Source organism: Mobula hypostoma, chromosome 28 (genome assembly GCF_963921235.1).
Source record: "Mobula hypostoma chromosome 28, sMobHyp1.1, whole genome shotgun sequence".
Classification (NCBI taxonomy): Eukaryota; Metazoa; Chordata; class Chondrichthyes; order Myliobatiformes; family Myliobatidae; genus Mobula; species Mobula hypostoma.
In genome coordinates, this window is record NC_086124.1 from 641,486 (window position 1) to 669,122 (window position 27,637).

The following is a 27,637-nucleotide window of genomic DNA, read 5'->3' on the forward strand; positions in this document are numbered from 1 at the left end:
AAGAAACATTGTTATTCACCCCAGGTAATCACTGGTCTGTAGAGGTTCTTATTTGCAAAATCTGGATTTCAAAACATAAATTTCACCATGTGTTAAAACTGGATATAGTTAATCATCTGTGGTGAAATCTCCTCCACAAGTCACAGAATAGAAATGTGGCCCACAGTTCCCATCCAGTCGCAGCTTGTTTGAGCAAACGTGCAAAGCTTTGAACGGGAAAGCAGCCAGAGTTCAGGGAGAGGCCCGGTCCATGTGCAGCCTGTAAAATCCACCTGATCTGCATGGGTTGGGCTGGTCGAGTATCACAGAGGAGCCTGGACAGAGGCCAGGGCTGAAGGGATTATCTCATACAGTACTATGGTTACTGTTGCTGTGACTCTCCGTTTTTTCAGCGTCAATTCTGTCTGTTTTTTGTGTTGTGTTGGAAAAGATGATTTTGCTCATTGTACCCTGATCCTGCATCTCCTGAAATTCCTTGGCTTTGTGCGGACATTGATAGGGAAGGTGAAGTGGATGACTTAATTAAAGAACACATATTGTGAAATCATCAGTTGCCAATTGTTGTGTTGAGTTCTTACTCTCTAATGTTAGCAAGGATGGTTCAGCTGTCACTGACAAAGTCTAGAGCTGTAGTAGAACTCTAGCTGTCTGACTGTAGCTGTCTTTCTGATAGACTGACTGTCACTGTCCGACTGACTGTAACTGTCTGTAGCTGCCTGATTGACAGACTGTAGCGGTTTGACTGTAACTGACTGTTGAATGACTGACTGTAGCTGTCTGACTGACAGCTGCTGTCTTTAAGGAGTTGTATGTTCTCCCCATGAATGTGCTGGTTCCCTCCCTGTGCTCTGGTTTCCTCCCACATTCCAGGGTATACAGGTTAGTAGGTTAATTGGTCACATGGGTGTAATTGGGTGGTGCAGGCTGGTTGTCCTGGTAGGGCCTGATACTGTACTGTTGCTCTCAATAAATCAAAAACACAGGAGTTAACAGGAGCAACGGGCCCAGTCACCACCGAGGCCAGGTGAGTGAGTTGGCATTCCCCTCTGGCTGTACTTGAAGGGCCTGTTACCTGTGCTGCCCATTACCTATGCAACCTGTTACATGGGCTTGTCAGCTCGTTACCTGTTTGCCAGCTTGTTAATCGTGCTTGCCGGCCCGTTCCCTGTGATTGCCGGCTCGTTACCCGGGTTTGCTGGCCCATTCCCTGGGTTTGTCGGCTCGTTACCTGGGTTTGCCAGCTCGTTGCCTGGGTTTGCCAGCTCGTTGCCTGGGTTTGCCGGCTCGTTACCCGGGTTTGCCGGCCCATTCCCTGGGTTTGTCGGCTCGTTACCAGGTTTGTCGGCTCGTTGCCTGGGTTTGCCAGCTCGTTGCCTGGGTTTGCCGGCTCGTTACCCGGGTTTGCCGGTCCATTCCCTGGGTTTGCCGGCTCTTTACTTGTGTTTCCTGGCCCGTTATCTGTGTTTGCCGGCTTGTTACCTTTGCAGCCCTTTACCTGTGTTCGCATCCTCCCTGGCAGTCCTGGACGTATCTGCAACCGCACAGTGTTCCTCCAAGCTCTTCAAAGTAAATTCTTGGCAAATTCAAGGCAGTTCATGATACTTTCTGCTCTCTCTCCCAACCTCAATCCCCGTGGAGTTGTACAGCATGCAAACGGCCCAGTTTACTCATGCTGAGCAAAATGCCTCCCTAAGCCAGTCCCTTTTGTCTGCATTTGGCCTATATCCCTCTAAAGCTTTCCCATCATTGTACCTGTCCAAATGTAGTTTAAATGGGAATACCTGTGCCCTTGAACTGAAAAGCAGGCCCAGTCTATCACAGGCAAACCACTCCCCACTCCGAGTGCTATCGGAGAAAAGCAGCATCCATTATCACAGACCTCCACCACACAGGACATGCTCTCTTCCCGCTGCTGCCATCAGGAAGGAGGTACGGGAGCCTCAGGACCTACACCAGCTTCAGGAGCAGTTATTACCCCTCAACCATCAGGCTCATAAACCAAAGTGGATAACACTGAACTGGTTCCACAACCTATCTGCTCACTTTTAAGAAATTTACAACTCATGTTCTCGATATTTATTTTTTATTAATTATTATTATTATTGCTTTTTTTGTATGTGCACAGTTTGTTATCTTTTGCACATTGGTTGTTGGGTGCGGTCTTTCATTGATTCTGTTGTGTTTCTCTGTATTTACTGTGAATGTCCGTAAGAAAATGTATCTCAGAGTTGTAGATGGTGACATCTACTTTGATAATAAATTTACTTTGAACCTTGAACTTTAATTGGACAAGCCTCCACCGCTTCTCATTTGTAAATTTAATCCATTAACTTGACACATGACACAGGTTAACACCTGTGTTACAGGTTAAGCGTTCTGCTGAGGTGGTTAGAGATAAATTAAATGACATCAGCTTTGGAACTTAAGCAGCTCAGTCACCTTTGATCAACCATTCCTGAGAAAAATCCTTCAGTGCAGTCAAGTTGCAAAGTTGACAGAGCTAGAGAATTCTATATTTCACGATCACATGCTTATATTCAGTGTGGGAGTGATTGTCACTGAAGACAGTTATTGTTTGTGCTTTTCGGTGTCGTGGCAGGGTATAGAACCTGGGATTGGCATCTGGCGGACCCGAATCTGCTGTTGGATAAGAAATTATTTTGATGCACTTTGCTAAACTTCAGTATTTAGCTTGACATGTTTACGTAATGAGTTCAGTGGGACACTTCTATTCAAATAAAAGCTGTTTTAAAACCTGCGGATTTATAGCCAGATTTAAACTTGGGCCAGAGAGGTGTGTGGAGTCTGGACTTATCCCAGAGGTGGGAGGTAGACCATCACTTGTCCTGGACTTCAGCAAACCAGACTGCCTTCTGCCACTTGATCTGTACAGACTCGATGGGCCAAAGGACCTGTAAATCTTCATGACTTCATGATCTAGGCATTTGAAAAGTACAAGAAGATTTGCCAGACTTGGAGTCATGGGGTGATGCTGCACAGAAACTGGCCCTTTAGCCCTTCAGCCCAACTGGTCCATGCTGTTCACTGCCACCTCCCTGCTAGTCTCAGCTGGCCATATTCAGCCCGTAACCTCTGAGCCTTTCCCCCCATGTAACTATCCAAATACCTCTTAAATGTTGCAATTGTATTCACTTCGGCCACTTCCGCTGGCAGTTATTTTCAGGTACTCACTACTGTCTGTGTGACGAAGTTATCTCTCAGGTCTCTTTTAAATCTCCCCTTCATGAGGTCCACACCCCCCATGATTTTATGAACTTCCATAAGGTCTCCTTATTCTCCTGCACTCCAGGGAATACAGATTGAGGATGGCCAACCTCTCCCTACTTGAGACTAGACAAAGATCCAGCGTGGGCAACCAAACCCTACCTGATCGTGGACAATAATCAGCGTGGCCAAATAAACCCTATGATACTGGACAGAGATCCAGTGTGGACAACCAGACTCTATGTTATTGGACAGAGGTCCAGTGTGGCCAAACAAACCCTGGAATACTGGACAAAGGTCCAGTTTGGACAACCAGACCCTGCAATATTGGAGAGAGGTTCAGTGTGGACAACCGAACCCTACGATTTGGGCAGAGGTTCAGTGTGGCTAAATGAACCCTACTTGATAATGGGTTTTATCAAAGGAAAGGTGAACGCAGCAGGCCAGGCAGCATCTCTAGGAAGAGGTACAGTCGACATTTCAGGCCGAGACCCTTTGTCAGGACCAAGGTTCTCGGCTTGAAACATCGACTATACCTCTTCCTAGAGATGCTGCCTGGCTTGCTGCGTTCACCAGCAACTTCGATGTGTGTTGCTTGAATTTCCAGCATCTGCAGAATTCCTGATTTATTTATCAAAGGAAAATTGCATTTTGAAAATTGATAGAATTTGAGTATGCGACCAGCAAGAGATGGTGATTGGACATAACATGCAGAGATTTCCAAAAGGCATTTGATCAGGTGACAAAGGGAGGCATCACAGTGACCTGTGCACAACCATTTACAGCCAAGGCTGAGGTCTAGGGTTAAAGGACTGGATGTTATTTGTCCATTCTTTCTGCTGCTACAGGTGGGAAGAGGTGTGTGATGGAATTACACTGAACAGAATGACCTTGAACTAGGACATAGTGTGCATGCGAATGGGTGCTGAGAGGTGGGTGAAGGGGTGAATAGAAGGCAGATGTAGTAAGGGTAATAGTGAAATGGTTCTGAGAGGTGTGAGTGTGCAGAGTGGGTATGTAGTGGTAGCAAAGGTTTGGAAGGTTGGTGATGGTCTTTACTGCAAGGGAAAGGAATGTATAGAAACCTTGCCCAGCTGTTCAGAGGCTTGGGAAGACTGTAGCAGGAGTAAGGCATGAATTTATATAAAGATCAGTACCAGCATCATTATGCGCCATGTTGTATGATGTGGGTGATCATGGTCTTTCCATGACCATGTTTGTTCTTGGTAAATCTTTATACAAAAGTGGTTTGCCATTGCCTTCTTCTGGGCAGTGTCTTTACAAGATGGGTGACCCCAGCCATTATCAATACTCTTCAGAGATTGTCTGCCTGGTGTCAGTGGTCGCATAACCAGGACTTGTGATGTGCACCAGCTGCTCGTACAACCATCCACCACCTGGCCCCATGGCTTCACGTGACCCTGGTCGGAGGGCTAAGCAGGTGCTACACCGTGCCCAAGGGTGACCCACAGGCTAGTGGAGGGAAGGAGTGTCTTACACCTCCTTTGATTGGAGACTTATAAGGCAGGATATCCTTTCAAAATCCCTAGATTCTGGAAAGATCCTGTACACTTGGAAAAGACCTGTAAGATGTAGCTCTCTGAGAACAGAGGGCAGGACAAAGCTGGGAATTAGGGCCAGCTATCCAGCAGTATGTCGCAAGAGTCAAGTCCCTGCAGTGGGGTGGAGTGGCGCACAAGGTGGAAGAACAGAGTCCAATGTCAGTAGTGGTAGGAGACTAGATTAGGGAGGATTCGTTGGGCACCTCTACATGTGCGGATGTGCGTGCCACACCTCCCTCAGAGCCAGTGATGGTGCAAAGAATGGGAGATTGATGTTGTGAATGGAAGCTGGGACCAGTGGTTGAGCATGAGGAGTGATGTGGGCACCTCTGCTGTCTTTTGTGGAATGTGGACAAAGGGGGTATGATTGGAATGTTCATAGTTGGCATGAGGGTTGGTGATGTTGGCAGTGAAGAGGGCAATCTGAAATCACAGAAGGATACTGATGAGTTGGTAAGGTGGGCAAATGGAATTCAAAAATGAGGTTGCACATTGGGAGGAGTTGTAAGGCCAGCACATATCCACCAGGGTTGGTGCTTAGGAGAGACGGAGTTTGTTTATCCTGGAGCAGAGGAGGGTCAGGGGGTCCTGACAAAGGTGCACGGACTTATGAGAGGGATAGACAGGTGGGGGTAGATTGTCAGAATCTGTACCCAGTGTCAGGACTGTCTGAGGTAAGAAGGCATTAGGTACAAGGTGAAAGGTGGGAAGTTTAGAGGAGGTGTATGAGGAGGAGTTCTGCAGTGCCACCTGTCAAGAGAGACTTGGTCTGCCAAATCTGATTGAATTCATTAGCGTTCAAAGTTTGACCACTGTGTAACTGAGTTTGGAGCTGTCATAGAGGAGGTTAAAAGTTATCCTGGTTAAGCACTGACTGGAGGAAAAGGGCTTAACAGAAGTTGCAGCTGATGTAAGCATCTGGAATTTGCCTGAGTGTTTTAATGGTTTTGTGCAGTTTATTGGTTGGGACTTGTATGTGTTAGGCATTGATTTGGCATGTGCAGATTTTAATAAAAGCAAGTTAATTCATTACATATTGTAAGGAGATCTTTCTTCATTCTTGTGCGGATGAATGTGTTATTGGAAGGTGGAATAGCTGGACTCTGTTAGTCCAGTGTGGATGCTCCAGAGAACTTCATGTGGATATGCCGTGCTGATCTGACAAATGTGGAAAGTTTGGACTTGTTCTGCTGTAATAGAATGCATGGTGAGTGTTTGTCCACCCATCACCTCCCTCTGGAGCTCCTCCCCCCTTCCTTCCATGGCCTCCTGTCTCTCTCACCATTCAACTTCCCAGCTCTTTACTTCATCCCTCCCCCTCCAGGTTTCACCTGTCACCTTGTGTTTCTCTCTCCCCTTCCCTCACCTTTTAAATCTGCACCTCAGCTTTTTTTCTCCAGTTCTGCTGAAGGGTTTTGGCCTGAAACGTTGACGGTTCTATTTTCCTAGATGCTGCCTGGCCTACTGAGTTCCCCCAGTATTTTGTGTGTGTTGCTCGGATTTCCAGCATCTGCAGATTTTCTTTCGTATATGTCACCATATACGACCTTTGAGATTCATTTTAGTGTCATAGATTCATATTAAAGTACAGCATAGAAACAGACCCTTTGGCTCATCTAGTCCATGCTAAACCATTTAAACTGCCTACTCCCATCAACCTGCACCAGGACCATAGCCCTCCATACCCCTACCATCCGTGTAGCTATCCAAACTTCCCTTAAACAATGAAATCAAGCTCGCATGCACCACTTGTGCTGGCAGCTCATTCCACACTCTTACCACCCTCTGAGTGAAGAGGTTCCCCTCATATTCCCCTTAAACGTTCCAGCTTTAAGTCTTAATCCATGACCCCTGGTTGTAGTCCCACCCAACCCTAGTGGAAAAAGCCTGCTGGCATTTACCCTATCTAAATCCCTTATAATTTTGTATACCTCTATCAAATCTCCCCTAAATCTTCTACATTCCAGGAAGAAAGTCCTTTTCTTGCGGGCATACTCAATAACCGTGTAGGCACGTGGCCAAGTGGTTAAGGCATTGGACTAGCGATCTGAAGGTCGTGAGTTCGAGCCCCAGCCGAGGGAACGTGTTGTGTCCTTGAGCAAGGCACTTAATCACACATTGCTCTGTGACGACACCGGTGCCAAGCTGTATGGGTCCTAATGCCCTTCCCTTGGACAACATTGGTATCATGGAGAGGGGGGACTTGCAGCACGGGCAACTGCTGGTCTTCCATACAACCTTGCCCAGGCCTGCGCCCTGGAGAGTGAAGACTTTCCAGGCGAGATTCATGGTCTCGCAAGACTAATGGATGCCTTTTTTTACTCAATAACCACAACAGAATCAATGTCTCCAATACATCCAATAACCATAATCAATAATAGAATCAATGAAAGACCAGCAGGGTGGACCCCCAGTGTAGTAAAGGCAACAAACTGTGAAAATGCAAGAAGAAAGAAAAAGAGAAACAATAATAATGTAACCCACTCACTGGACTTGTGTGCAAACTTGGCTTGATAGTAAACTCTGCTAACAGCCACTTGACTCCACGGTGACAGGGTCACCTTTCTTGAACAATATACGTCTAGGGGGTCGGTGTGAATTGGGTTCAACCAGACAGGAAAGTTGGGATGTTTAGATTAATGGAACTTCAATTTGAGTGAAGATTGTGTAAATACTGACTATACACAATTATCAGTCGACAAGAAATAACAGATTGTATACTGCATAGAATTACAAAGAAAATGTATTTTCTAATTTCAGCTTTATCAAACAGCTATTAAGAGAAAGAAAAGAAAAAGACAAAAGGACCCATGACAATTAAACCAGTCTAACTGTGCACGTGCCAGTGGAGCTGGTATCGTCCAAAAGCTGGGTATGACTGTTACTCGTGGTGCTCAATTGTCACCGGCAGAACTTCCCAACTTGGGCTCCTTCATCTCGCAAAGCATTCCGTGCAATCACATCTTCTCATCAGATTGAATCCTACTCATCGTCTCTTCTCTACCTCTCCTGCCAAAAGACCATGAGCGCCCCCCCCATTGTGTCTGTCACAAATCTCCCTCCATCGAGCTCTCTCTAGAATCTTCTCCAATTTCACCATCTTAATTGGCTGACACAACATTCCTAACTTGAACATCTTATCTTTGCCCCTTAGCCGAAACCAAAACATTCCACCAGCAGGCCTCACTGCTTTTACAGAAAGCTACTAAATTGGCAGTGAGGATCTTAACCAGGACATTATGATAATAAATAAGCAGTAAATATTGACAATGTGTAATGAAGAGTCTTTGAAAATGAGTCCATAGGTTGTGGGAACATTTCAGTGATGGGATGAGTGAAGTTGAGTAAAGTTATCCTCACTTGTTCAAGTGCCTGATCATTGAGGGGCAGTAACTGTTCCAGAACCAAAATAGCATGTCCACTACTTACTAACTCTCACCCGTACATCTTTGGAATGTGGGAGGAAACTAGAGCACTCGGAGGAAACCCACATGGTCATGGGGAGAATGTACAAACTCTTTACAAATAGCAGCAGGACTTGGACCTGGCTTGCTGGTACTGTAAAGTATTACGCTAATGACTACACTACAGTGCCACCCTGCTAGTGAGAATGTTGAACTGACCTCAAGCAAATACAGAGACTGCTAGAAACACTCATGGGTCAGGCAGCATCTGTGAAGAGGTTACATCATTACATCTCTGGCTGATCAAGGACATTAATGTTGTTTTCCCATTTTCTGATGTCTGATTTGCTGAGAATTCCCAGTACTTCTTTTAGTTCAGATTGTGGTGAGTGCAGTATCGAGTCTTGGAACTCCTACTGGAGAAATTCTCAACACCTTTCAGCAACATTCCTTAGGGGGAGTGGGGTAGGGGTTGTAATCAGGGCGAGGCAGCTCCTTCGAGTAGGTCATTAACTGGAGTTGGATGAATACCGACCGCAGGCATAGCACTGAATCTTTGCTGTCCTGTGTTTAAGCAGGGATGGCATATGGTAACTGCTTATTTGTTTTAAATAGTACACTGTTACCTCTTAAAACTTGCACCTGAGTGTAGCTGTAACATGTTGTGTACAAAGTGTTTAGTGTGTAGTGTATAGATTGGTGTAAACAGTGTTTGTGGGTGTAGTTTGTAGATTGGTGTAAACAGTGTTTCAGTGTGTGTGTGTAGATCGGTGTAAACAGTGTTTCAGTGTGTGTGTGTGTAGATCGGTGTAAACAGTGTTTCTGTGTGTGTAGATCGGTGTAAACAGTGTTTCAGTGTGTGTGTGTAGACTGGTGTAAACAGTGTTTCAGTGTGTGTGTGTAGATTGGTGTAAACAGTGTTTCAGTGTGTGTGTGTAGATCGGTGTTAACAGTGTTTCAGTGTGTGTAGATCGGTGTAAACAGTGTTTCAGTGTGTGTGTGTAGATCGGTGTAAACAGTGTTTCAGTGTGTGTGTGTAGATCGGTGTAAACAGTGTTTCAGTGTGTGTGTAGATCGGTGTTAACAGTGTTTGTGTGTGTGTGTAGATCGGTGTAAACAGTGTTTCAGTGTGTGTGTGTAGATCGGTGTAAACAGTGTTTCAGTGGGTGTGTGTAGATCGGTGTAAACAGTGTTTCAGTGTGTGTGTAGATCGGTGTAAACAGTGTTTCAGTGTGTGTGTGTGTAGATCGGTGTAAACAGTGTTTCAGTGTGTGTGTGTAGATCGGTGTAAACAGTGTTTCAGCGTGTGATGTGCCTAACCAAGATTCACTGAGCCTCCCACCTTTACTTGTGATCCTTAAAGGGACGGGCTGAATCTGAACTCTGTCTCACATTTAACAACCTCCCCATAGAATTTTTGTCTCCCCCCCTCCCCCCCCCCAAATAGCAGCTGTTCCTGATCTCCTTCTGATCAGACTTCCCCCAAACCGTGGAAATCAGCCTTCCCCCATTGTAGGACTTTCGAATTTAAGGCCAACTTTACCTTTTCCCATGACTTCCTGTCGGGTCTTTGAACTTCAATATTTTAACAATAGTAACTTCAGCTATCTTTGAAGTTCCATCCCACCAACTAACCCCCACCCCGCCATCGGTTCTCTTGGAGATTAAAACATGAAAAATAGAATTTATGAACAATTAAAAAGCACACAACTCTGGAAGTCCCTCTCTCAAGTCCTTAGGGAATCAAAGAAATGTACAACACAGTGGAGTTACATGCAGATGCAGTTCAACTCTTGGAGTGATTATGCAGAAAGTTTGAAGTTAATAACTCATCAGGGGTGATTGATAAGTTTGTGGCCTTAGGTAGAAGGAGATGAGATATTAACTTCAAACTTTCTGCATAATCACTCAAAGAGTTGACCTGCATGGGCATTTAACGAGAGCTGTATAACTCACCTCCTTCTAGCTTTGGCCACGAACATATCAATCACCCCTGCTGTGGACACTTTCTGGAGGTCCAAGATCTACGACCGCTGGACTAAGTGTGTAAATGTAGGAGGGGACTATGTTGAAAAATAAATGCACTAGGTTTTCTAAAATTGACTCCGTCTACCTTAGGCCATGAACTTATCAATCACCTCTCGTATACAACCCTGAGATTCATTTTCCTGCGGGCATACTCAGCAAATCTATAGAATAGTAACTATAACAGGATCAATAAAAGATCAACTGGAATGCTTTTAGTCACTTCTCTTGTGATCGTAAGACCTTGTTGGACATTCGTAATGTGGAATGCTGCAAGTCTGATTCACGGATTTATTGGCAAATGCCGGGGGTGCTGCATAGTGAGGATCAGGACTCAAGCCAGCCAGGAGAGAGATGGTGGAGTCAGTGGGCTCCACTGGAGATGTTGTGGCGGGTGTTCAAGTTGGAGTCAGTGCTGCCCCCTAGTGATCACTGAGCAGAAGACAAGATGTATTGTGTTTGACTGCAGAGTGCTGCAACATTCATGGACTTAGGGACTTGGACTAACTTGCATTTTATGTTACTGTATTTTACTTCTGACTTATATGTGCTATATGTGCCTTGTGCTGTGTGACTGTTGGTATTGTGTTTTTGCACCTTGGCCTCAGTGTAACGCTGTTTTGTTTGACTGTATTTTGTGTATGGTTGAATGACAATTAAACGCACTTGATCAGAGGGCACAACCTCAGAATAGAACAGAGATGTAAAAGAATTTCTTTAGTGAAAGTGCGGTGAATCTGTGGAATTCATTGCCACAAATGGCTGTGGAGTCCAAGATGTTGAGTATATTTAAAGTGGAGCTTAATGGTTGTTGATTAATTAGGGCGTCAGATGATTCAGGGAGATGGCAGAGGTATGGGGTTGAGAGGGATAGAATGTTGCGCAGACCTGATGAGCTGAACGGCTTCATTCTGCTGCTATGTCTTATGGTCTTTTGCCGTCCTGGTGGAGTTTGCACGCTGTCCCTGTGGCTGGATGAGTTTCCAGTTTCCTCCGACATTCCAAAGATGAGTGGGTTGGTGGGTTATTGGCCACAGTAAGTTGCCCCCTGTGTGTGAGTGAGGTGTAGTATTGGGGGAGGGACACAAATTGACAGGGATTATAGAAAGGGGAAATGTAGGATTAGTGTAAACTATTGGGTGTTGGTCAACATGGAGTCATTTGGCTGAAGGGCCTGTTTCTATGGTGTATCTGTCTATAATTCTGTTCTTTGTCTGACACAGGACCGGCCTTCAACCCGCGATGTTTTGCCAACACTTTAACCTTATCCAAGATCAATCTATCATCCACGTGGCTATTTAAGAGTCTCTTTACTATCCTTTCCCACCACCCCGGTAGGGTGTTCCAAGTACTCACCGCTCTCTGTAAAAAAAACCTATCTATACTTTCCTCCAATCACCTTAACATTATGCCCCCTCATATTAGCCATTTGAAATGGGAAAAAGTCTCTAGCTGTGCAAATCATTTATGCCTTTTATCATGTTGTACACCTATATCAAGTTGCCTCTCACCCTCCTTCACATCAAAGAGAGAAGCCCTAGCTTGCTCAAGCTATCGTCATAAAACATGCTCTCTGATCCAGGCAGCACCCTGGTAAATCTCCTCTGCACCCTCTCTAAAGCTTCCACATCCTTCCTATGATGAAGCAGTCAGAACTGAACACAATATTCCAAGTGTGGTCTAACCAGGGTTTTATAGGGCTGCAACATTACTTTGCAGGTCTTGAACTCATTCCCCAATTAATGAAGGCCAACATACCATGTGCCTTCTTAACCACCCAATAAATTACATGACAACTTTAAGGGATCTCTGGACTTGGACCTCAAGATCCTTCTGTTTTGCTCCACAATACTAAGAATCCTACCATCAACCTTGTATTCTGCCTTCAAATTCAACTTTCCAAAGTGAATCACTTCACAGTTTTCCAGGTTGAACTCCATCTGCCACCTGTCAGCCCAGCTCTGCATCCTGAAAATGTCCCATTGTAACCCTCGACAACCGTCAACATGATCTATGAGACAATGATTTTATCTGCGAGTAATTAACTGGTTGTAAAGTCTGTTACCAAGTCCTTGGGCCACAGGTCACAGAAAGGAGTTTCTCATTCCTCCCATCTCCCAGATCTGTCACTGCTTTACCACAACCCAGTTGACTTTGCCCTTAAGGTGGTAGCTTACCTCCTTATCCACACATTTGGTCACTGATTCAATTGCATTTTGGATGTGATGGGAACATGGCCATGGGGAATAATGCAGTTAAGTGCTATTGAAGTCCAAAACCAGTCATGATCTCTTGAATGTGGAGCAGACCTGAGGCAAGGGGCCTCCTGCTGCTTCTGGTTATTGTACTCTATGTTCTGTTCTTTATCTGTTAGAGTTCAGAGTTCCTGGGAGCCAACTGTAGAATAGGCCATTCAGCCCGAGCAGAATCTAGTCGCCCGGTTTTTCTCCCTTTCCCACTCTTGCTGCTCTTTGATCTTGTGGATAAACTCTGAAAGTGTTTGTGCAAACATTCTATTACATTTCGAATTGCAGTTCCAAGTCTGAACCTTAATGAGATGATTGATTAACACATTTCCCTCTTGGCCACAGAAAGCAGTGCCTGGTAGCAAAGAATTCAGAGCTGACCACAATATCAAAAGCATTCCTCAAATACTTGAGTGAATTTATTGCTTCACTAGTTTTGTCTTTCAATTCTGGTGAACTCTAAGTTCCCATCAGCTATTGATTAACAGGCAGTGACCTTTATTTTCCAAGATTAGGTGTAGATGATTAACCAGCTCTCCTACCAAGGGGAAGGTCTTTGTCAGAATGAACTCACTCAAGTTTTGGTTGGTTTGTGGTGAGCATTGTTAAGTTGTTGCATTGTTTTAATGCCGGCTTGTTTGCCTAATTTGGTTTCTGTAATGAAACCCTTCCCATATCCTCTGTAGTGAAAGGTGCACTGGAAGTAGAACTCTGGGAAAATGACCCAATGGGTTAAAGGTGGACAACTTGCCAGGACCCGAGGGGCTAACGGAAGGTAGGGGAAGGAGACAGAGATAATGGGGCCATTGGGGGAAGCTCTTCAAAACTTGTTGATTCCAGTAAGGTACCAGAAGATAGATCCATAGAAAAGTACAGCACAGAAACAAGGCCCTTTGGCCCACCTAGTCCATGCTGAACCATTTAAACTGCCTCTCCCATCTCTCTGCACCGGGGCTAAGCCCTCCATACCCCTACCATCCATGTACCTATCAAACATCTCTGAACTGTTGAAATCGAGCTTGCATGCACCACTTGTGCTGGCAGCTCAGTCCACACTCTCAGTAACCTCTGAGTGAAGAGGTTTGCCTTCACGTTTCTGAATGTGGAAGGGAAGCGAGTGTTCCGCACTGTTACCAGCCTCTCACTGGCTGCTGCCAGAGAAGGTGTCTGTATGTGATGGTCTCTCTCTCCCTGCCTCTCGCTCGCTCTCCCGAGGGAAGGCCCCTGCCTTCAGATGGTCTCTCCCTTGATGCAGTGGGAGGTTGGTGCTGGAGCAAGGTTGAACTGATGCAGTTTGTGGATTGGACTGTCGTTCACATTATGATGTGTTTCTGGTTTAAATTTGCTCCTGTGTCTGTTGCTATTTTTGGGCAACTTTGAATAGGGGGCCTGTAAATAATGAACTGAATGTGGACTCTTTGTTTTTATATTTTATATTCTGTGTTTTCTTTTGTTCTTTCTTGTGGCTGTTTGCACAATGTGTTTTTTGCACAGAGGGTGGGGTTTGATGTTCTTGTTACCATTTGCACGATTTGCTTTCTTGCACATGTGGGGGCAGTGTCCTTGGCCCCAAGGGTGATGGACATCAGATCATTAGATATTGTTCAGGTGGAGGTAGGTAAATATATGAAAGTTTGAGGATTTGAGGGTACTGGGAAACTGCTGCAGAGGAGAGCATCAATCAGCCATGGTGTGACAGGCTCAAAGGGCTGAATGGCCCCCTCCTGTTCCATGGTCACTAGGTTATTGTGAACGGGGCAACATTTCAATTGCAAAATACCTGGAGAATTTATCACTGTTAACCTGCTCAAGCACCTTTTACAGTTCCCATTCAACAATAACACTCCTTTGTTAAACCCTCCGACATAATACAATGCAGAAAACTCTGCACACTGAGCAGCTCAAAGAGATGGTCTGAAGAAGTTTAGAAATCATTTACTGAGTAAGATGGTTATCTCTGAGCATGATGTCTCTCCCTATTTTCCTGCAGATACTTCTAAATCTGACGATGAGACAAACTTTGCTATGCACTTCAGACCGTCACTGTACCAGCACCGTCAGGAGAATGTATTCCAGCCGGCATCCAGGCCCGCGCACATCGAGGATCTGCACAAGGAAGCGGAGTTTGGCCTCCGATCTCTCCAGGAGCAAGGTAGGACCACAGCAGAGAGCTGAAGGTAGAAACTGGGCAAAAAGCCCGAGGTAGGGCCTCGGCGGAGGGCAGGAGGGTACGCAGCAGCTGGGCTCTTGTGTCAGGGATTCAATATGGTTGAGTCTGACTATTCTCACAAGCCCTTTCTGTGGATTTAGAAGAAGATACATGGGGCTAGGACTTTAGCAGAAGATTCATGGGGTTGTTGCCCACACCTGGGTGCCTGAGTAACAAGGAAAAGTTGCGGGGGCTAAGACTTTATTCCCTGGAACGTAGGAGATTGCAGGATAAAAGCATATAAGGTCATGTGAGACATGAACAGGGTGAACGAATATTTTCTTTTTTCCCAGGGATGTGGTGCTAAAAACAAAAGGACATTGGTTTAAGGTCAGAGGTGAGAGAGTTATGGTATAAGGGACATCAGGGGACAACTTTCCCCGCTGCCGTATGTAAGGACTTTGTACCTCCTCCCCGTGACTGCATGGGTTTCCTCCCACGTTCCAAAATGGGTTAGGATTAGTAAATTGTAGGCATGCTACATTGGTGTCAGAAGGCTGGCTACCCTTGTGGACTGCCCCCAGCACATTCTTGGACTTTGTTGGTCATTGATGCAAACGATGGATTTCACTGTATGCTTCGATGTTTCAATATACATGTGACAAATAAAGCTAATCTTTCATCTTTAGTCTTCATGCAAAAGGTGGTGCATGTTTGGAATGAGCTGCCAGAAATGGTGGTCAAGGCAGGAGCATCAACAATATTTCAAAGCCATTTAGGTACATACGTGGATAGGAGAGGTTTGTCAGGCTGTGGGTTTGCGTGAGGAACAGTGGCAGGAAGTTCATGCAGCCTACGACTGTACTGCAAGCCTTACGTAGCGCAGTGCACGGCAGCCTGGTGACCTCGTGGCATCCTACCCATTGTGTATATTACAACAACCCCTGAGAAGCCCATCATATGTCCAAGATAGCATAGGTCAAGTCAGGTTTATTGCCATTTAACTATATACATGTATATGGTGTATATAATCATATAATGTATATAGAAACGAGACAACACTTTTCCAAACCACAGCCCAAAGAGGAAGAAGTGTTCTAAAGGAAAAATGACACAATCATAGCTAACAAGAGAAGTCAAAGCCAATATAAAAGCCAAATAGAAAGCATACGATAGAGCAAAAATTAGTGGGAAGTAAGAGGATTGGGTAGCTTTTAAAAACCAACAGAAGGCAACTAAAAAGTCATTAAGAAGCTAAAGATGGAATACGAGAGTAAGCTAGCCAATAATATTAAAGACGATACCAAAAGTTTCTTCAGATACCTAAAGTGTTAAAAAGAGGCAAGAGTGGATATTGGACTGCTGGGAAATGATGCTGGAGAGGTAGTAATGGAGAACAATGAAATAATGGGTAAACTAAATAAGTATTTTGCATCATTCTTCACTGTGGAAGACTCTAGAAGGTGTTCCAGGTGTTGGGAGCATGAGGTGTGTGAAGTTACCATAACTAGAAAGAAAGGGAAACTGAAAGGTCTGAAGGTAGATAAGTCACCTGGACCTGAAACCCTGGGTTTCAGAAACCAGGGTTCTGAAAGAGGTGGCTGAAGAGATTGTAGAGGCATTATTAATGATCTTTCATGAATCACTAGGTTCCGGAATGGTTCCAGAAAGCTGGAAAATTGCCAGTATCACTCCACTCTTCAAGAAGGGAGAGAGGCAGAAGAAAGGAAACTATAGGCCAGTTAGTCTGACCTCAGTGCCTGGAAGATGTTGGATTTGATTATTAAGGATGAGGTCTCAGTACTTGATGAAATAGGCCGAAGTCAGCATGGTTTCCTCAATGGAAAATCTTGTCTGACAAATCTGTTGGAATTGTTTGAAGAAATAACAAGCAGGATAGACAAAGGAGAATCACTTGATGTTGTATACTTGGATTTTCAGAAGGTCTTTGACAGGATGCCACACAAGGCTGCTTAACAAACTACAAGCCCATGGTATTACAGGAAAGATTCTAGAATTAATAAAGCAGTGGTTGGGCAGGAGGCAAAGGTGAGGAATAAAGGGAGCCTTTTCTGGTTGGCTGCTGGTGACTAGTGGTGTTCCACAGGGCTCTGTGTTGGGACTGATTCTTTTTATGTTATATGTCAATGATTTGGATGATGGAGTTGATGGTTTTGTTGCAAAGTTTGCAGACAATATGAAGATAGGTGGAAGGCAGATAATTTTGAGTAAGTAGAGAGGCTACAAAAGGACTTAGGCAGATTAGGAGAATGGTCAAAGAAGTGGCAGATGGAATACGCTGTCGGGAACTGTATGAACATAGAAATTTACAGCACATTGTAAGTCCTTCGACCCACAATGTTGTGCCGACCATGTAACCTATTCTAGAGTCTGCCTAGAATTTCCCTAGTGCATAGCCCTCTATTTTTCTAAGCTCTGTGTACCTATCTAAGAGGCTCTTAAAAGACCCTATTGTATCTGCTTCCACCACCGCCACCGACAGTGCATTCCACACACCCACCACTCTCTGTGTGAAAAACTTACCCCTGACATCCCCTCAGTACTTATTTCCAAGCACCTTAAAACTATGCCCCCTCGTGTTAGCCATTTCAGCCCTGGGAAAAAGCCTCTGGCCATCCACACGATCAATGCCCCTCATTATCTTGTACACCTCTATCAGGTCACCTCTCATCCTCCGTCGCTCCAAGGAGAAAAGGCTGAGTTCACTCAACCTATTCTCATAAGGTACACCCTCCAATCCAGGCGACATCCTTGTAAATCTCCTCTGCACTCTCTTTATAGTATCCACATCCTTCCTGTAGTGAGGTGACCAGAACTGAACGCTGTACTCTAAGTGGGGCCTGACCAAGGTCTGATATAGCTGTAACATTACCTCTCGGCTCATGAACTCAATCCCACTTTTGATGAATGCCAATGCACCATACACCTTCTTAACAAAACTGTCAACCTGCACAGCAGTTTTGAGTGTCCTGTGGACATGGACCCCAAGATCTCTCAGATCCTCCACACTGCCTAGAGTCTTACCACTAATATTATATTCTGTCTTCAGATTGGATGTACCAAATTGAACTACTTCACACTTTTCTGGGTTGAACTCCATCTGCCACTTCTCAGCCCAATTCTGCATCCTATCGATGTCCCGCTGTAACCTCTGACAACCCGCCAGACTATCCACAACACCCCCAACCTTTGTGTCATCAGCAAACTTACTAACCCACCCTTCTCCTTCTTCATCCAGGTCATTTATAAAAAATCACAAAGTGGAGGGGTCCCAGAGCAGATCGCTGTGGAATTCCAGTGGTCACTGACCTCCATGCAGAATACGAACCATGGTCACACACTTTGATAGAAAAAATGAAAGGGTTGACTGTTTTCGACATTGAAATACAAAAAAGTGAGGCGTAAAGGGACTTGGGAGCCCTTGTGCAGGATTCCCTAAGGGTTAATTTGCAGGTAAAGAGCGTTTACCTGGCTCTGGCCCTGTATTCACTGCAATTCAGAAGAGGGGTGACCTCATTGAAAGCTATGGAATGGTGAAAAGCCTCGATAGGGTGATGCAGAGAGGTTGTTTCCTATGGTGGGAGAGTCTGAGATCAGGGGACACAGCATCAGAATAGAGGGGAGTCCTTTCAGAATGGAGGTGAGGAAGAATTTCTTTTGCTAGAGAGTTTGATAGATTCTTGATTGGTCAGGACATGAAGAGATACGGGAAGAAGGCAGGAGATTGGGGCTGAGAGGAAAGTTGGATTAACCATGGTGAAATGATGGAGCAAACTCGATGGGCCAAATGTCCTAATCTCCTCCTATATCTTATGGTGTTATGGTACCAGGGTGTAAAGCACAGTAGTACACAGAACACACAATACCTTATGAAGGTAATGATAAAATTTACAGATGAATCACATAAAAATAACAAACTAAGGTGCATAAATTAAATTTTGTAAGGTACGGAACAGATTAACCAATAACACTTTGATACGATGTGGCTGGGAGTTCAGAGGGAATGGCCAGGATGTATTTGCTTCTGACCGGTCTTGTCTTCGTGCATTGTATTCTCCTGCCTGATGGCAGAAAGTCAAAGAGGACATTGGAGGTGGGATCTTTGATAATACTAAGGGCCCTGCAGGATACGAAGGAAGAGACTTAAAAGAGACCTGAGATCTCTGTACCTTCTTCGCACCGAGGGTAGTGAGTACTCGGAATGATCTGTCAGAGGAAGTGGTTGATGTTGGTACAATTGAAATATTTAAGAGGCATTTGGATAGGTATATGTAGGGGAGGGGTTTGGAAAGTTATGGCTGAACACAGGAAACTGGGACTAACAAGGAGGATGCTTTGGTCGGCATGTGTTGAAGGTCTTGTTCCATGCTGTTGTAGACTACACCTATGACAGGAATGAGTAAATGTTTCAACTGGGATCATTAACTGCTATAATCTACTAAACCATCCCAGTTTGTGTGTTTCTCCATTGATGTGTAGGTCAGGCCTCTGTCTGGTATCGATTATGGGGTCACACTCAACCTCAGTCCTAATCAAATCAAGCAATTGGTTGTGAGGAAGAGAGAAGCCACAAAATGATAGGTCTTGACCAGCCAGAAGAGGTTGTGGAGAAGGTTAAGAAAGCCCATTTTTAGCTCCACACATAAAAGTTGCTGGTGAACGCAGCAGGCCAGGCAGTATCTCTAGGAAGAGGTGCAGTCGACGTTTCAGGCCGAGACCCTTCGTCAGGACTAACTGAAGAAAGCATTTTTAGCTCATTGGTTTGAATTGGGAAGAGTTATTTTTGCACACATGCTTTGTTAACGCACTCGGGAATGTTTCCATTGAGGTTTACCAGGGATCCTGGCAGTCACAGTGTCCCTGGGAATGAATGCCATTAGATGTACTGATGATCTGATTTGCCGTGGCCCAGATCTTGCATTGTTACACTCTGGGATTAGTTTTTGAGGTTGGACATGGTACACTAGAAATGTGTTCTGTGATATTTTGAACCTACTTGTCTTTTTGAAGTTCAGTTCTGCACTGAAGTCAACTTTCATGGACCTTGTGGCTAACTCTAGATATAATGAGTTCTACAGCAGTGAAATGTGCCCTTTGGCCCATTGTGCCAATGCCAGCCATTCTACACCACACTTGGTTCATAGACTCTGTGGGCTTGTCGAGGATCCTTACTGAGCCATGAAGCTGTACAGCAGAGAAATGGACCCTTTGACCCTTCTCATCAATGTTGACCACAGTACCTATCTACACTGATCCCATCTGCCTGCATTAGCAAGTAGCCCCTCTGCTCTCTTCCTATCCAGGTTCCTGTCCAAGTCCCTTTCAAACGTTGCAATTACGTTTTTATCCATCACCTCCTGTTACAACTGGAATCCATCAGTGCTGGCTGATTATTGTTGGACCCTTAAGTGAGAAGCCTCAGACACTGAGGACAAATGAGCATTTTTGGCTTAGTTGAACTATTGCAAAGTGTCAGTACTGTTATGCAATTAAATACATTATATTCAATAAAAGTTCCAAATTCCTATGTATACAAGTAGTCTGAAATTATATTTTTGTTGAGCTTCAAGCAGTCTATCATAAACAAAAAAAATTCTGAAGAAGCAACACTTAAAAAAAATCTGTTGTCCAACATTGTCAGACAAAAAGCAAAGAGTTCAAGGTTAAAAGTTCAAATTTATTTTCAAAGTGTGTAAACCATTTTGAACTTTAAGATTCATTTTCTTGCTGACAGCTACAAAACAAAGAAACACAACAGAATCCACAAAAACCATACATAACAAAGACCGCCAAACATCCAATATGCAAAAGAGGACAAATCATGCACAAGTAAACAAATAACACAGAGAACTTGAGCTACAGTCCCTGAAAATGTGTCCGCAACTGCAGAGGCGAGTGATAGCCGTCTGGGAGCCCAATCACTTCAGGGCGACAACTACTCCCAAACCTGACCGAGTGGGACCCAAGAATCCTGCACCCCCCCCCACGCCACGGTAGTAGTGAGGAGAGAGGGAGATGGGTTTAAATAACTTAACAGATGCTTAGTTTAGTATTGGGGAATTATCTGCAGGGCGGCCTGCGGATAACGACCAACACTGTGCTGAACTGAATGTGTCTGGACTGAATGTGTCTGGACTGAATGTGTCTGGGCTGAATGTGTCTGGGCTGAGTGTGTCTGGACTGAATGTGTCTGGACTGAATGTGTCTGGGACTCTTTCGATTTTGTGTCTTTTATTCCGTGTTTTTCCACTCGTTTTTTTAACCATTTGCACAATTTGGTTTTGTTTTGCATGTTGGGGAGGGGGGTGTTTTTCTTTAAATGGGTTCCATGGTTTCTTAACGAAGGGTCTCGACTGTACCTTGTCCTATAGATGCTGCCTGGCCTGCTACGTTCACCAGCAGTTTTTGTGTGTGTTGCTTGAAATTCCAGCATCTGCAGATCTCTTCGTGTTTCCATAGTTTCTTTGTTTCGTGGCTGCCTGTGGGAAGACTAATATGGCATACATTCTGTACTTTGGTAATAAATGTACTTTAAGTACAGGCACTGAACACCAGTTTGTTTTCTGCTGTCGGGCCTCGATGCTTAAATTCAGTTTGACATTGTAATGGTGCTGAACTCTTGTGCCTTGATCCCCAGCAATCTTGAAAGTCAAGTTGGCTGAGTCCTGCAAGAGACAGTAACATCACTAGTTTGTTTTATGAAAAGAGAGAATAGCCAGACCATTGTCATTTGGCAGGATGTGACCAATTGCCCCAGCCATTCACAATGGATGTCAACAGTTCCGCTGTAGAGAGCACAATAGGCCAGGCGGTGTCTGTTGAAGAGAACCTGTGTTAATGTCTTGTGTCTGAAATCCTTCGTCAGAACTATGGAAAAGAGAAAACAAATGAGTTCTAAATTGCAGAAAGGGCGAGGGAGGGATGGACGGAATGATGAAATATCTGTGGTAGGTGAGGCCAGGATTTCCAAGGTGATCCAAGTGTTTACAGGCTCGTATGGTTGTTGGTTTGGTGAGTGTTCTTGTGAAACAGCAAACAAACAAGGGCACTGTTGTACTGTGAAATGCTGTGAAATTGCTGAAACCTGAGACCGACCCAAATGCCCAACAGAACCGATAGAGCAGGAGTTCCCATTTATTATGCCATGGACCAAAACCATTCAGCAAGTGGTCTGTGGACCCTAGGTTGGGAACCCCTGTGAGAGAGGCTGTTAGGCAGGCATATGACTGTGCAGGGAATGGAGAGATATAAAGGTCTGTAAAAATACTTTGGAGTTAAACTCACTTTGAATTGCTTCAAAACAGAACCACAAGTTAATTACATTATAATCCTGTTGTTCAAATTCATAGGCCAACAGAGTCCTGGGTAAATTAAATAATTCGTAGGGAATTGATGAATTATTTCATCAACAGTTACCAGACTTCACCTAACTCTGTGCTTTTACAAAGACTGCACTTGCCAGAGGTGCTTTGTTCATTTCAGTATTGGAGTTCAAGGATTCTGTAGACGTTTACGTGAGATTTCCAATACAGTAAGGAAACTGCTGATGTGGAAACTGGGGACCGAGGCTTGGCTTGGGCCTACTCTGGCTGCTCCAGGAGTGGACTGAGGCCAGTCTGGTTCATGATGCTGTTGGCTTGCTTCTATTGTTCGCACAAAGTGTTTCTTTTCCCCTCTGTCTTCCTCTGTGTGGTGGATTTTGGCCTTTTAAAATTGGGTTATTCGAGCTTCTTGCTTTGTGGCTGCCTGTAAGCAGACAAATTTCAAGGTGTATAATTTATGCATTCTTTGAAAATAAATGTGCTTTGAATCTTTGAAGCTAAGAAATAAATTACAACTGAGATTTCCGTATGGTGATCAGGAAGTTTGAAGCAGTTCTGTATTTTCAGTTGAAAATGTCAGTCAGTTTTAGTGTGTGAGTTGGGGGAGCTAGCAGTGGCTCAGTTCAATGAGTGTGGGGTCTCGGACCCTCCTGGTGTGTGCTAGAGGTGTCCAGGGATGTCACCCCAGAGTAAGCTGAGACAGGTGGTGAAGGGGATCAGAGGGATCATGAATAGATGTGGGAAAGGACAGGACCGGGGGGGGGGGCTGCCGGGGTGAGAATGAAGACAAGGAAGGAAGAAATAAGTGTGTGAAGAAGGAGTAGCTGAAACAATTGGTGAAACAAACAATCTTATGGAGGAACTCAATGTTGACATTCTGGGTCAAAACCCCTGAATCAGGATGGAGACAACTGTTCTGCATGGACAGTCCTGCTCTGGGTGTTGGACAGTCTGTCTGTATAGACATCCCAGCCCTGCTGTGGGTGTTGGACAATCTGTCTACATGGACAGCCCTGCTCTGGGTGTTGGCATAAGAGGGAGCAGGTGTGTTGGGGCCGTAAGACTGCAAGGTTGGGATTGTCTCCTGAGGAAGTGAAGTTTGTGGCAGCAAGACGGTGGCTGATCTACAAGCCACGTTTTCACACAGCCAAGCAATGCAGAACTTGACAAAACTCCACCCTACTCAATGATAAACAAGTAGTGAGTCACTCTTTGAAAAGATCTAGTCCGCACTTTCACTGTGTATCTGTTGAGGGGTTAGGGTGAGGGTTAGTGCTCTGTCTCCGGTTGGTGGTCAGACTTGAGTAGCCCCCCCCCCCCCAACACTTCTGCTGGATCACTGTGTACACTCCAGCGGCCCCCTCACTGGCCCAGAGGCGCAGGTCACATCAGAGTATAAGATTACAAGAGTCAGGAAGTTTACATCAGCTTTATAAAACTGGTTAGGCCACATCTGGAATATTGCTTCAAATTCTGAGTGTAGGAAAGAGGTGGGTGTTTTGGAGAGGATGCTGCCTAGTTTAGATAGCATGTGTTACTAGGAGAGGTTGAGTTGTTTTCTCTGGAGTGGTGGGGATGAGGGGAGATTTGATAGGACTTCATGAGAGGCAGAGATAAAGAAGTTGGATGGTGGGGCGGAGATACATCTCTACTAAAGGAGTCATTTTGCACTCCTTCCCCGCGCTGGCCTGAAGGTCACCCTTGAGCAGGGTGTAGTATCTGCTTAACACGGGTGGCGGACGGACGTACGAGCAGCCGGTGCATATCACGTCCTGGTTATGCGACCACTGACTCTGAAGAGTATTGGTAGTGGCTGGGGTCATCCAACTTGTAAAAGCACTGCCCAGAAGGAGGCAATGGCAAACCACTTCTGCAGAAAAACTAGTCAAGAACAATCATGGTCACCCAGTCATATGACTCGGCACATGATGGTGGTGAGATAGAATAGACAGCCGATTTCTTTTTCCCAGGACAGGACTGTCTAATACCAGAGGGCATGCATTTAAATGAGAGGGATATGTTCAAAGGAGATGTGCGAGGCAAATTTTTTTACAGACAATGGAGGGTGCCTGAAATACTCACTGCAGGGTGATGGTGATGCGGGTGTGATAGAGGCGAATAACAAGCTCTCAGACCGTCAGGAATACTACTTCACTATTGTGCTCTCCTTTTGCACTTTAAAAAAAAATTTCTTATTGTAACTTCGAAGTACACTTATTATCAGAGTACGTATGCAGTGTAGAACCCTGAGATTCGTCTTCTGCATAGGCAGCCTCGAAACAAAGAAAGCCATTCGAAGAAAAACATCCCCCCCCCCCCATGTGCAATAAAAAGAACAAGTCATGCAAACAGCGAGAAAGTGAGTGAGAAACACAGAATATAAAAACAGCAAACCACAAATCATCCACCCGGTCCAGGCGTGCTGGGTTCAGTTCAATCCAGCTCGGTGCCTTTCATTGACTGCAGGCCGCAGAGCTGGCTCATCTCAATCAAAGTCGCACAAAGCAGCAATTAAAACAAAAGGAGTAGCTAGAAACCAGCAACACACCATAATGTCAGAGTCCAATGCACAAACTGTGTCGATTAAACCTTGCCAAAGACCCAGGACTCTGACACCACCCTCAGCATCATTGAGCGAGAGACCATTTGAACACAGGCACCTTTCTCTTATAACTTCTAGTTTTTTTTAATGTACCGCTGCCGCAAAACAACAAATTTCATGATACATATGTCAGTGATAATAAAGGAGAGAATTGGACTTTGTGAAGGCCCTATTCAGTATTTTGTGTTTAAAAGGACCAGAATTGTTTTATGCGTTTCTCTTTGTTCTCTCTGCTCAATATTTTTGTTTTCTGTTTATAAAATGAACACAAACTGAATAAAAAAAAATGCTGGCCATATCCAGCAGGTCTCGTGGCATCTGTGAGGATAGAGTATAGTATTGTGCTTTAGGGTTTTGCTGAGTTCTATACCATTATCCCCAGCACTGGGCAATGGATTTGGGGTGGGGCACGATTCAGACCCACAATTGTGGAAGGGCTGATGACACGTACATATTGATTTTGATCGGTAAATGGTTCTTGATTGCTTTGTGATTGCATTGTAGCCCAATGAATGAAATACCCATTGACAAACCATCACTGTTCTGCATCTGTGTGATTGTAGTGTCAGGATCCCCGGACGGTGGCTCAGAGCTACAGCTTGGAAATGGCCAGGACAGCGTGGACGACTGCAGTCAGATTGTGAGTACACACAGTGTATTATTAAATTAACGGTCGCACCTCCCAGTCACATCTGCAGTTGGTACCAGGTTGGATGTCCAGTGTTAGTCTTTCTATGTTTCGATGAGTCTCTACTGCTGAGAGTTCCAGTCAGAAGGCTGGGTTTGGAGTTGCACATAGACCTTCGTCACCATGGAGACACGGTAGGCTGCCGGTACTGGAATATACGACATAACCACAACCTACCGGCTGACCCCAGCAGGTCAAGTGCCATCAGTTGAGGCAGAGAGATAGTTGACGTTTCAGGTCGAGGCCCTCCACGACAACAGGATCTGAACCCAAAATTCCAGCTCTCCCTCTGCTCCACAGATGCTACCTGACCCACTGAGTTCCTCCAGTAGTTTGTTCATGGAGTGAGAGAGTCCCACAGCACAGAAACAGGCCCTTCTGCCCATCTGGTCCTTGTCGAGCAAGATGCCCCACCTAAGCTAGTCTCATTTGCCAGTGTCTGGCCCATAATCTTCTAAGCCTTTCCAATCCATGTAGCAGTCTATTATATTTTAAATGTTAGTAATGTACCTGCCTCAGCCACTTCCTCTGCTGATTCCACCTTGTGTGAAAAAAAAAGTTGCCCCTCGTTTCTGTGAAATCTCTCTCGACTCAAACCTGTGTCCTTTTCTTCTTGATTCCCCGGCCCTGTGAAAAAGACCACGTGCCTAACACGTGCTGAGCTTTTTCCCTCCATTATATTCACGTGTTTTGTTTGGGAATCGATGTGTTAGTTACGAGTAACTCTTTTAAGTCTTTCCATGCAACTGAATAACGATCTACAGATATTTCTCTGCACTGGGTTAAAGGTTAAAGTCTGGGATCATTCAAAAGATTTATCCACGCACCCCCCCCCCACCATGTCAGACAGAACGTGGCTCTTAAATATCGGATTTCCAGTTACTTAGGTGCAATCTTATTAGAACCAGAATCAAGTTTAACATCACTGGCAGATGTTGTGAAATATGTTGTTTGAAGCAGCAGTTCATTGCAATATATAACAATAAAAAACTATAAATTGCAATAATAAATTATATTAAAAAATCAAATTAACTAAGCAGTGCAAAAAGAGAGCAAAAGTAGTGAGGTAGAGGACCAATCACAAACAAGAGAAAATCTGCAGATGCTGGAAATCCAAGCGCCACACACAAAATGCTGAAGGGTATCGGTCCAAAATGTCGACTTTTTTCCATAGATGCTGCCTGGCCTGCTGAGATCCTCCAGCATTTTGTGTGCGTTGCAGTGAGATAGAGATCATGCATTCGTTATCCATTCAGAAATATGATGGTGGGCGGGGGGGGGGGGGGAATGAAGCTGTTCCTGAATCGCTGAGTGTGTGTCTTCAGGCTCCTGTCCCTCCTCCCTGATGGTGGTAATGAGAACAGGGGTCTTCAGGGTGTTGTCCCTCCTCCCTGATGGTCACAATGAGAAGAGGGGTCTTCAGGCTCCTGTCCCTCCTCCCTGATGGTAGTAATGAGAAGAGGGGTCTTCAGGCTCCTGTACCTCCTCCCTGATGGTGGTAATGAGAAGAGGGGTCTTCAGGCTCCTGCCCCTCCTCCTTGATGGTAGTGATGAGAAGAGGGGTCTTCAGGCTCCTGTACCTCCTCCCTGATGGTAGTAATGAGAAGAGGGGTCTTCAGGCTCTTGTAGTTCTAGTGCTACGCCAACTCTACTTCAACTTTATGCCAACTCTACACCAATCCTACACAAACTACACCGATCCTACACCAGTCCTACGCCAACCCTACACCAATCCTACACAAACTACACCGATCCTATACTAGTCCTACGCCAACTCTACACTGACTCTACACTTACTCTACACCAATCCTACACAAACTACACCGATCCTACACTAGTCCTACGCCAACTCTACACTGACTCTACACCAATCCTACATAAACTACACCGATCCTACACCAGTCCTACACCTACTCTATGCCAACTCTACACTGATACTACACCAGTCCTACACAAATCCTACAGCAACTAGGAGGCAGTGGAAGTGGAAGTAGTGTGCAGACTGGATTTTTCTCAAAGGGTTGACTCCTGTAACATGTGGTCTACAGTCACAGGATGAGGATTTGCCTGATCTCCCAGATTCAGCATCAGGCGGTCCTGGTGATGAAGTCTGGACAAAGACCCGGTCTCTCCCACCACCGACTCCCGATGAAATCCGGAGGAATACACTGGTGATCCAGCCAACCGACAGCTCAGCAGGTATGGATCAAACGACAGGCAGCAGACCTGATTCTCAAATGACAGTCAGGTTCAGATTTGAATAAATTTGCAATTAAAACGATTTGCTCACGAGCCAGAGTTTGTTCTCACAGAATGCATTTATCTGAGATTTACAATTGGAAACCTGATAGTATAATGAGCCCTTGGCTGATCACTAACAATATAGGGAATAT

The 27,637-nt window shown here is 45.0% G+C and overlaps 1 protein-coding gene across 4 annotated transcripts in view; it reads left to right on the forward strand.

The window, feature by feature from the left end:
• The window catches only part of nhsl3 (NHS like 3), a 122,353-nt gene that overhangs the window by 83,000 nt on the left and 11,716 nt on the right, over positions 1–27,637 (forward strand). For 2 of the 4 annotated variants that reach the window (XM_063035328.1, XM_063035329.1), the window contains exons 2-4: positions 14,453–14,614; positions 25,120–25,196; positions 27,293–27,443. In XM_063035328.1, the coding sequence (XP_062891398.1) occupies positions 14,453–14,614; positions 25,120–25,196; positions 27,293–27,443 (390 nt within the window). Of the gene's footprint in view, positions 1–5,670; positions 5,995–13,009; positions 13,238–14,452; positions 14,615–25,119; positions 25,197–27,292; positions 27,444–27,637 lie in introns of those variants that run through there. The other 2 variants (XM_063035330.1, XM_063035331.1) reach the window with 2 other exon arrangements.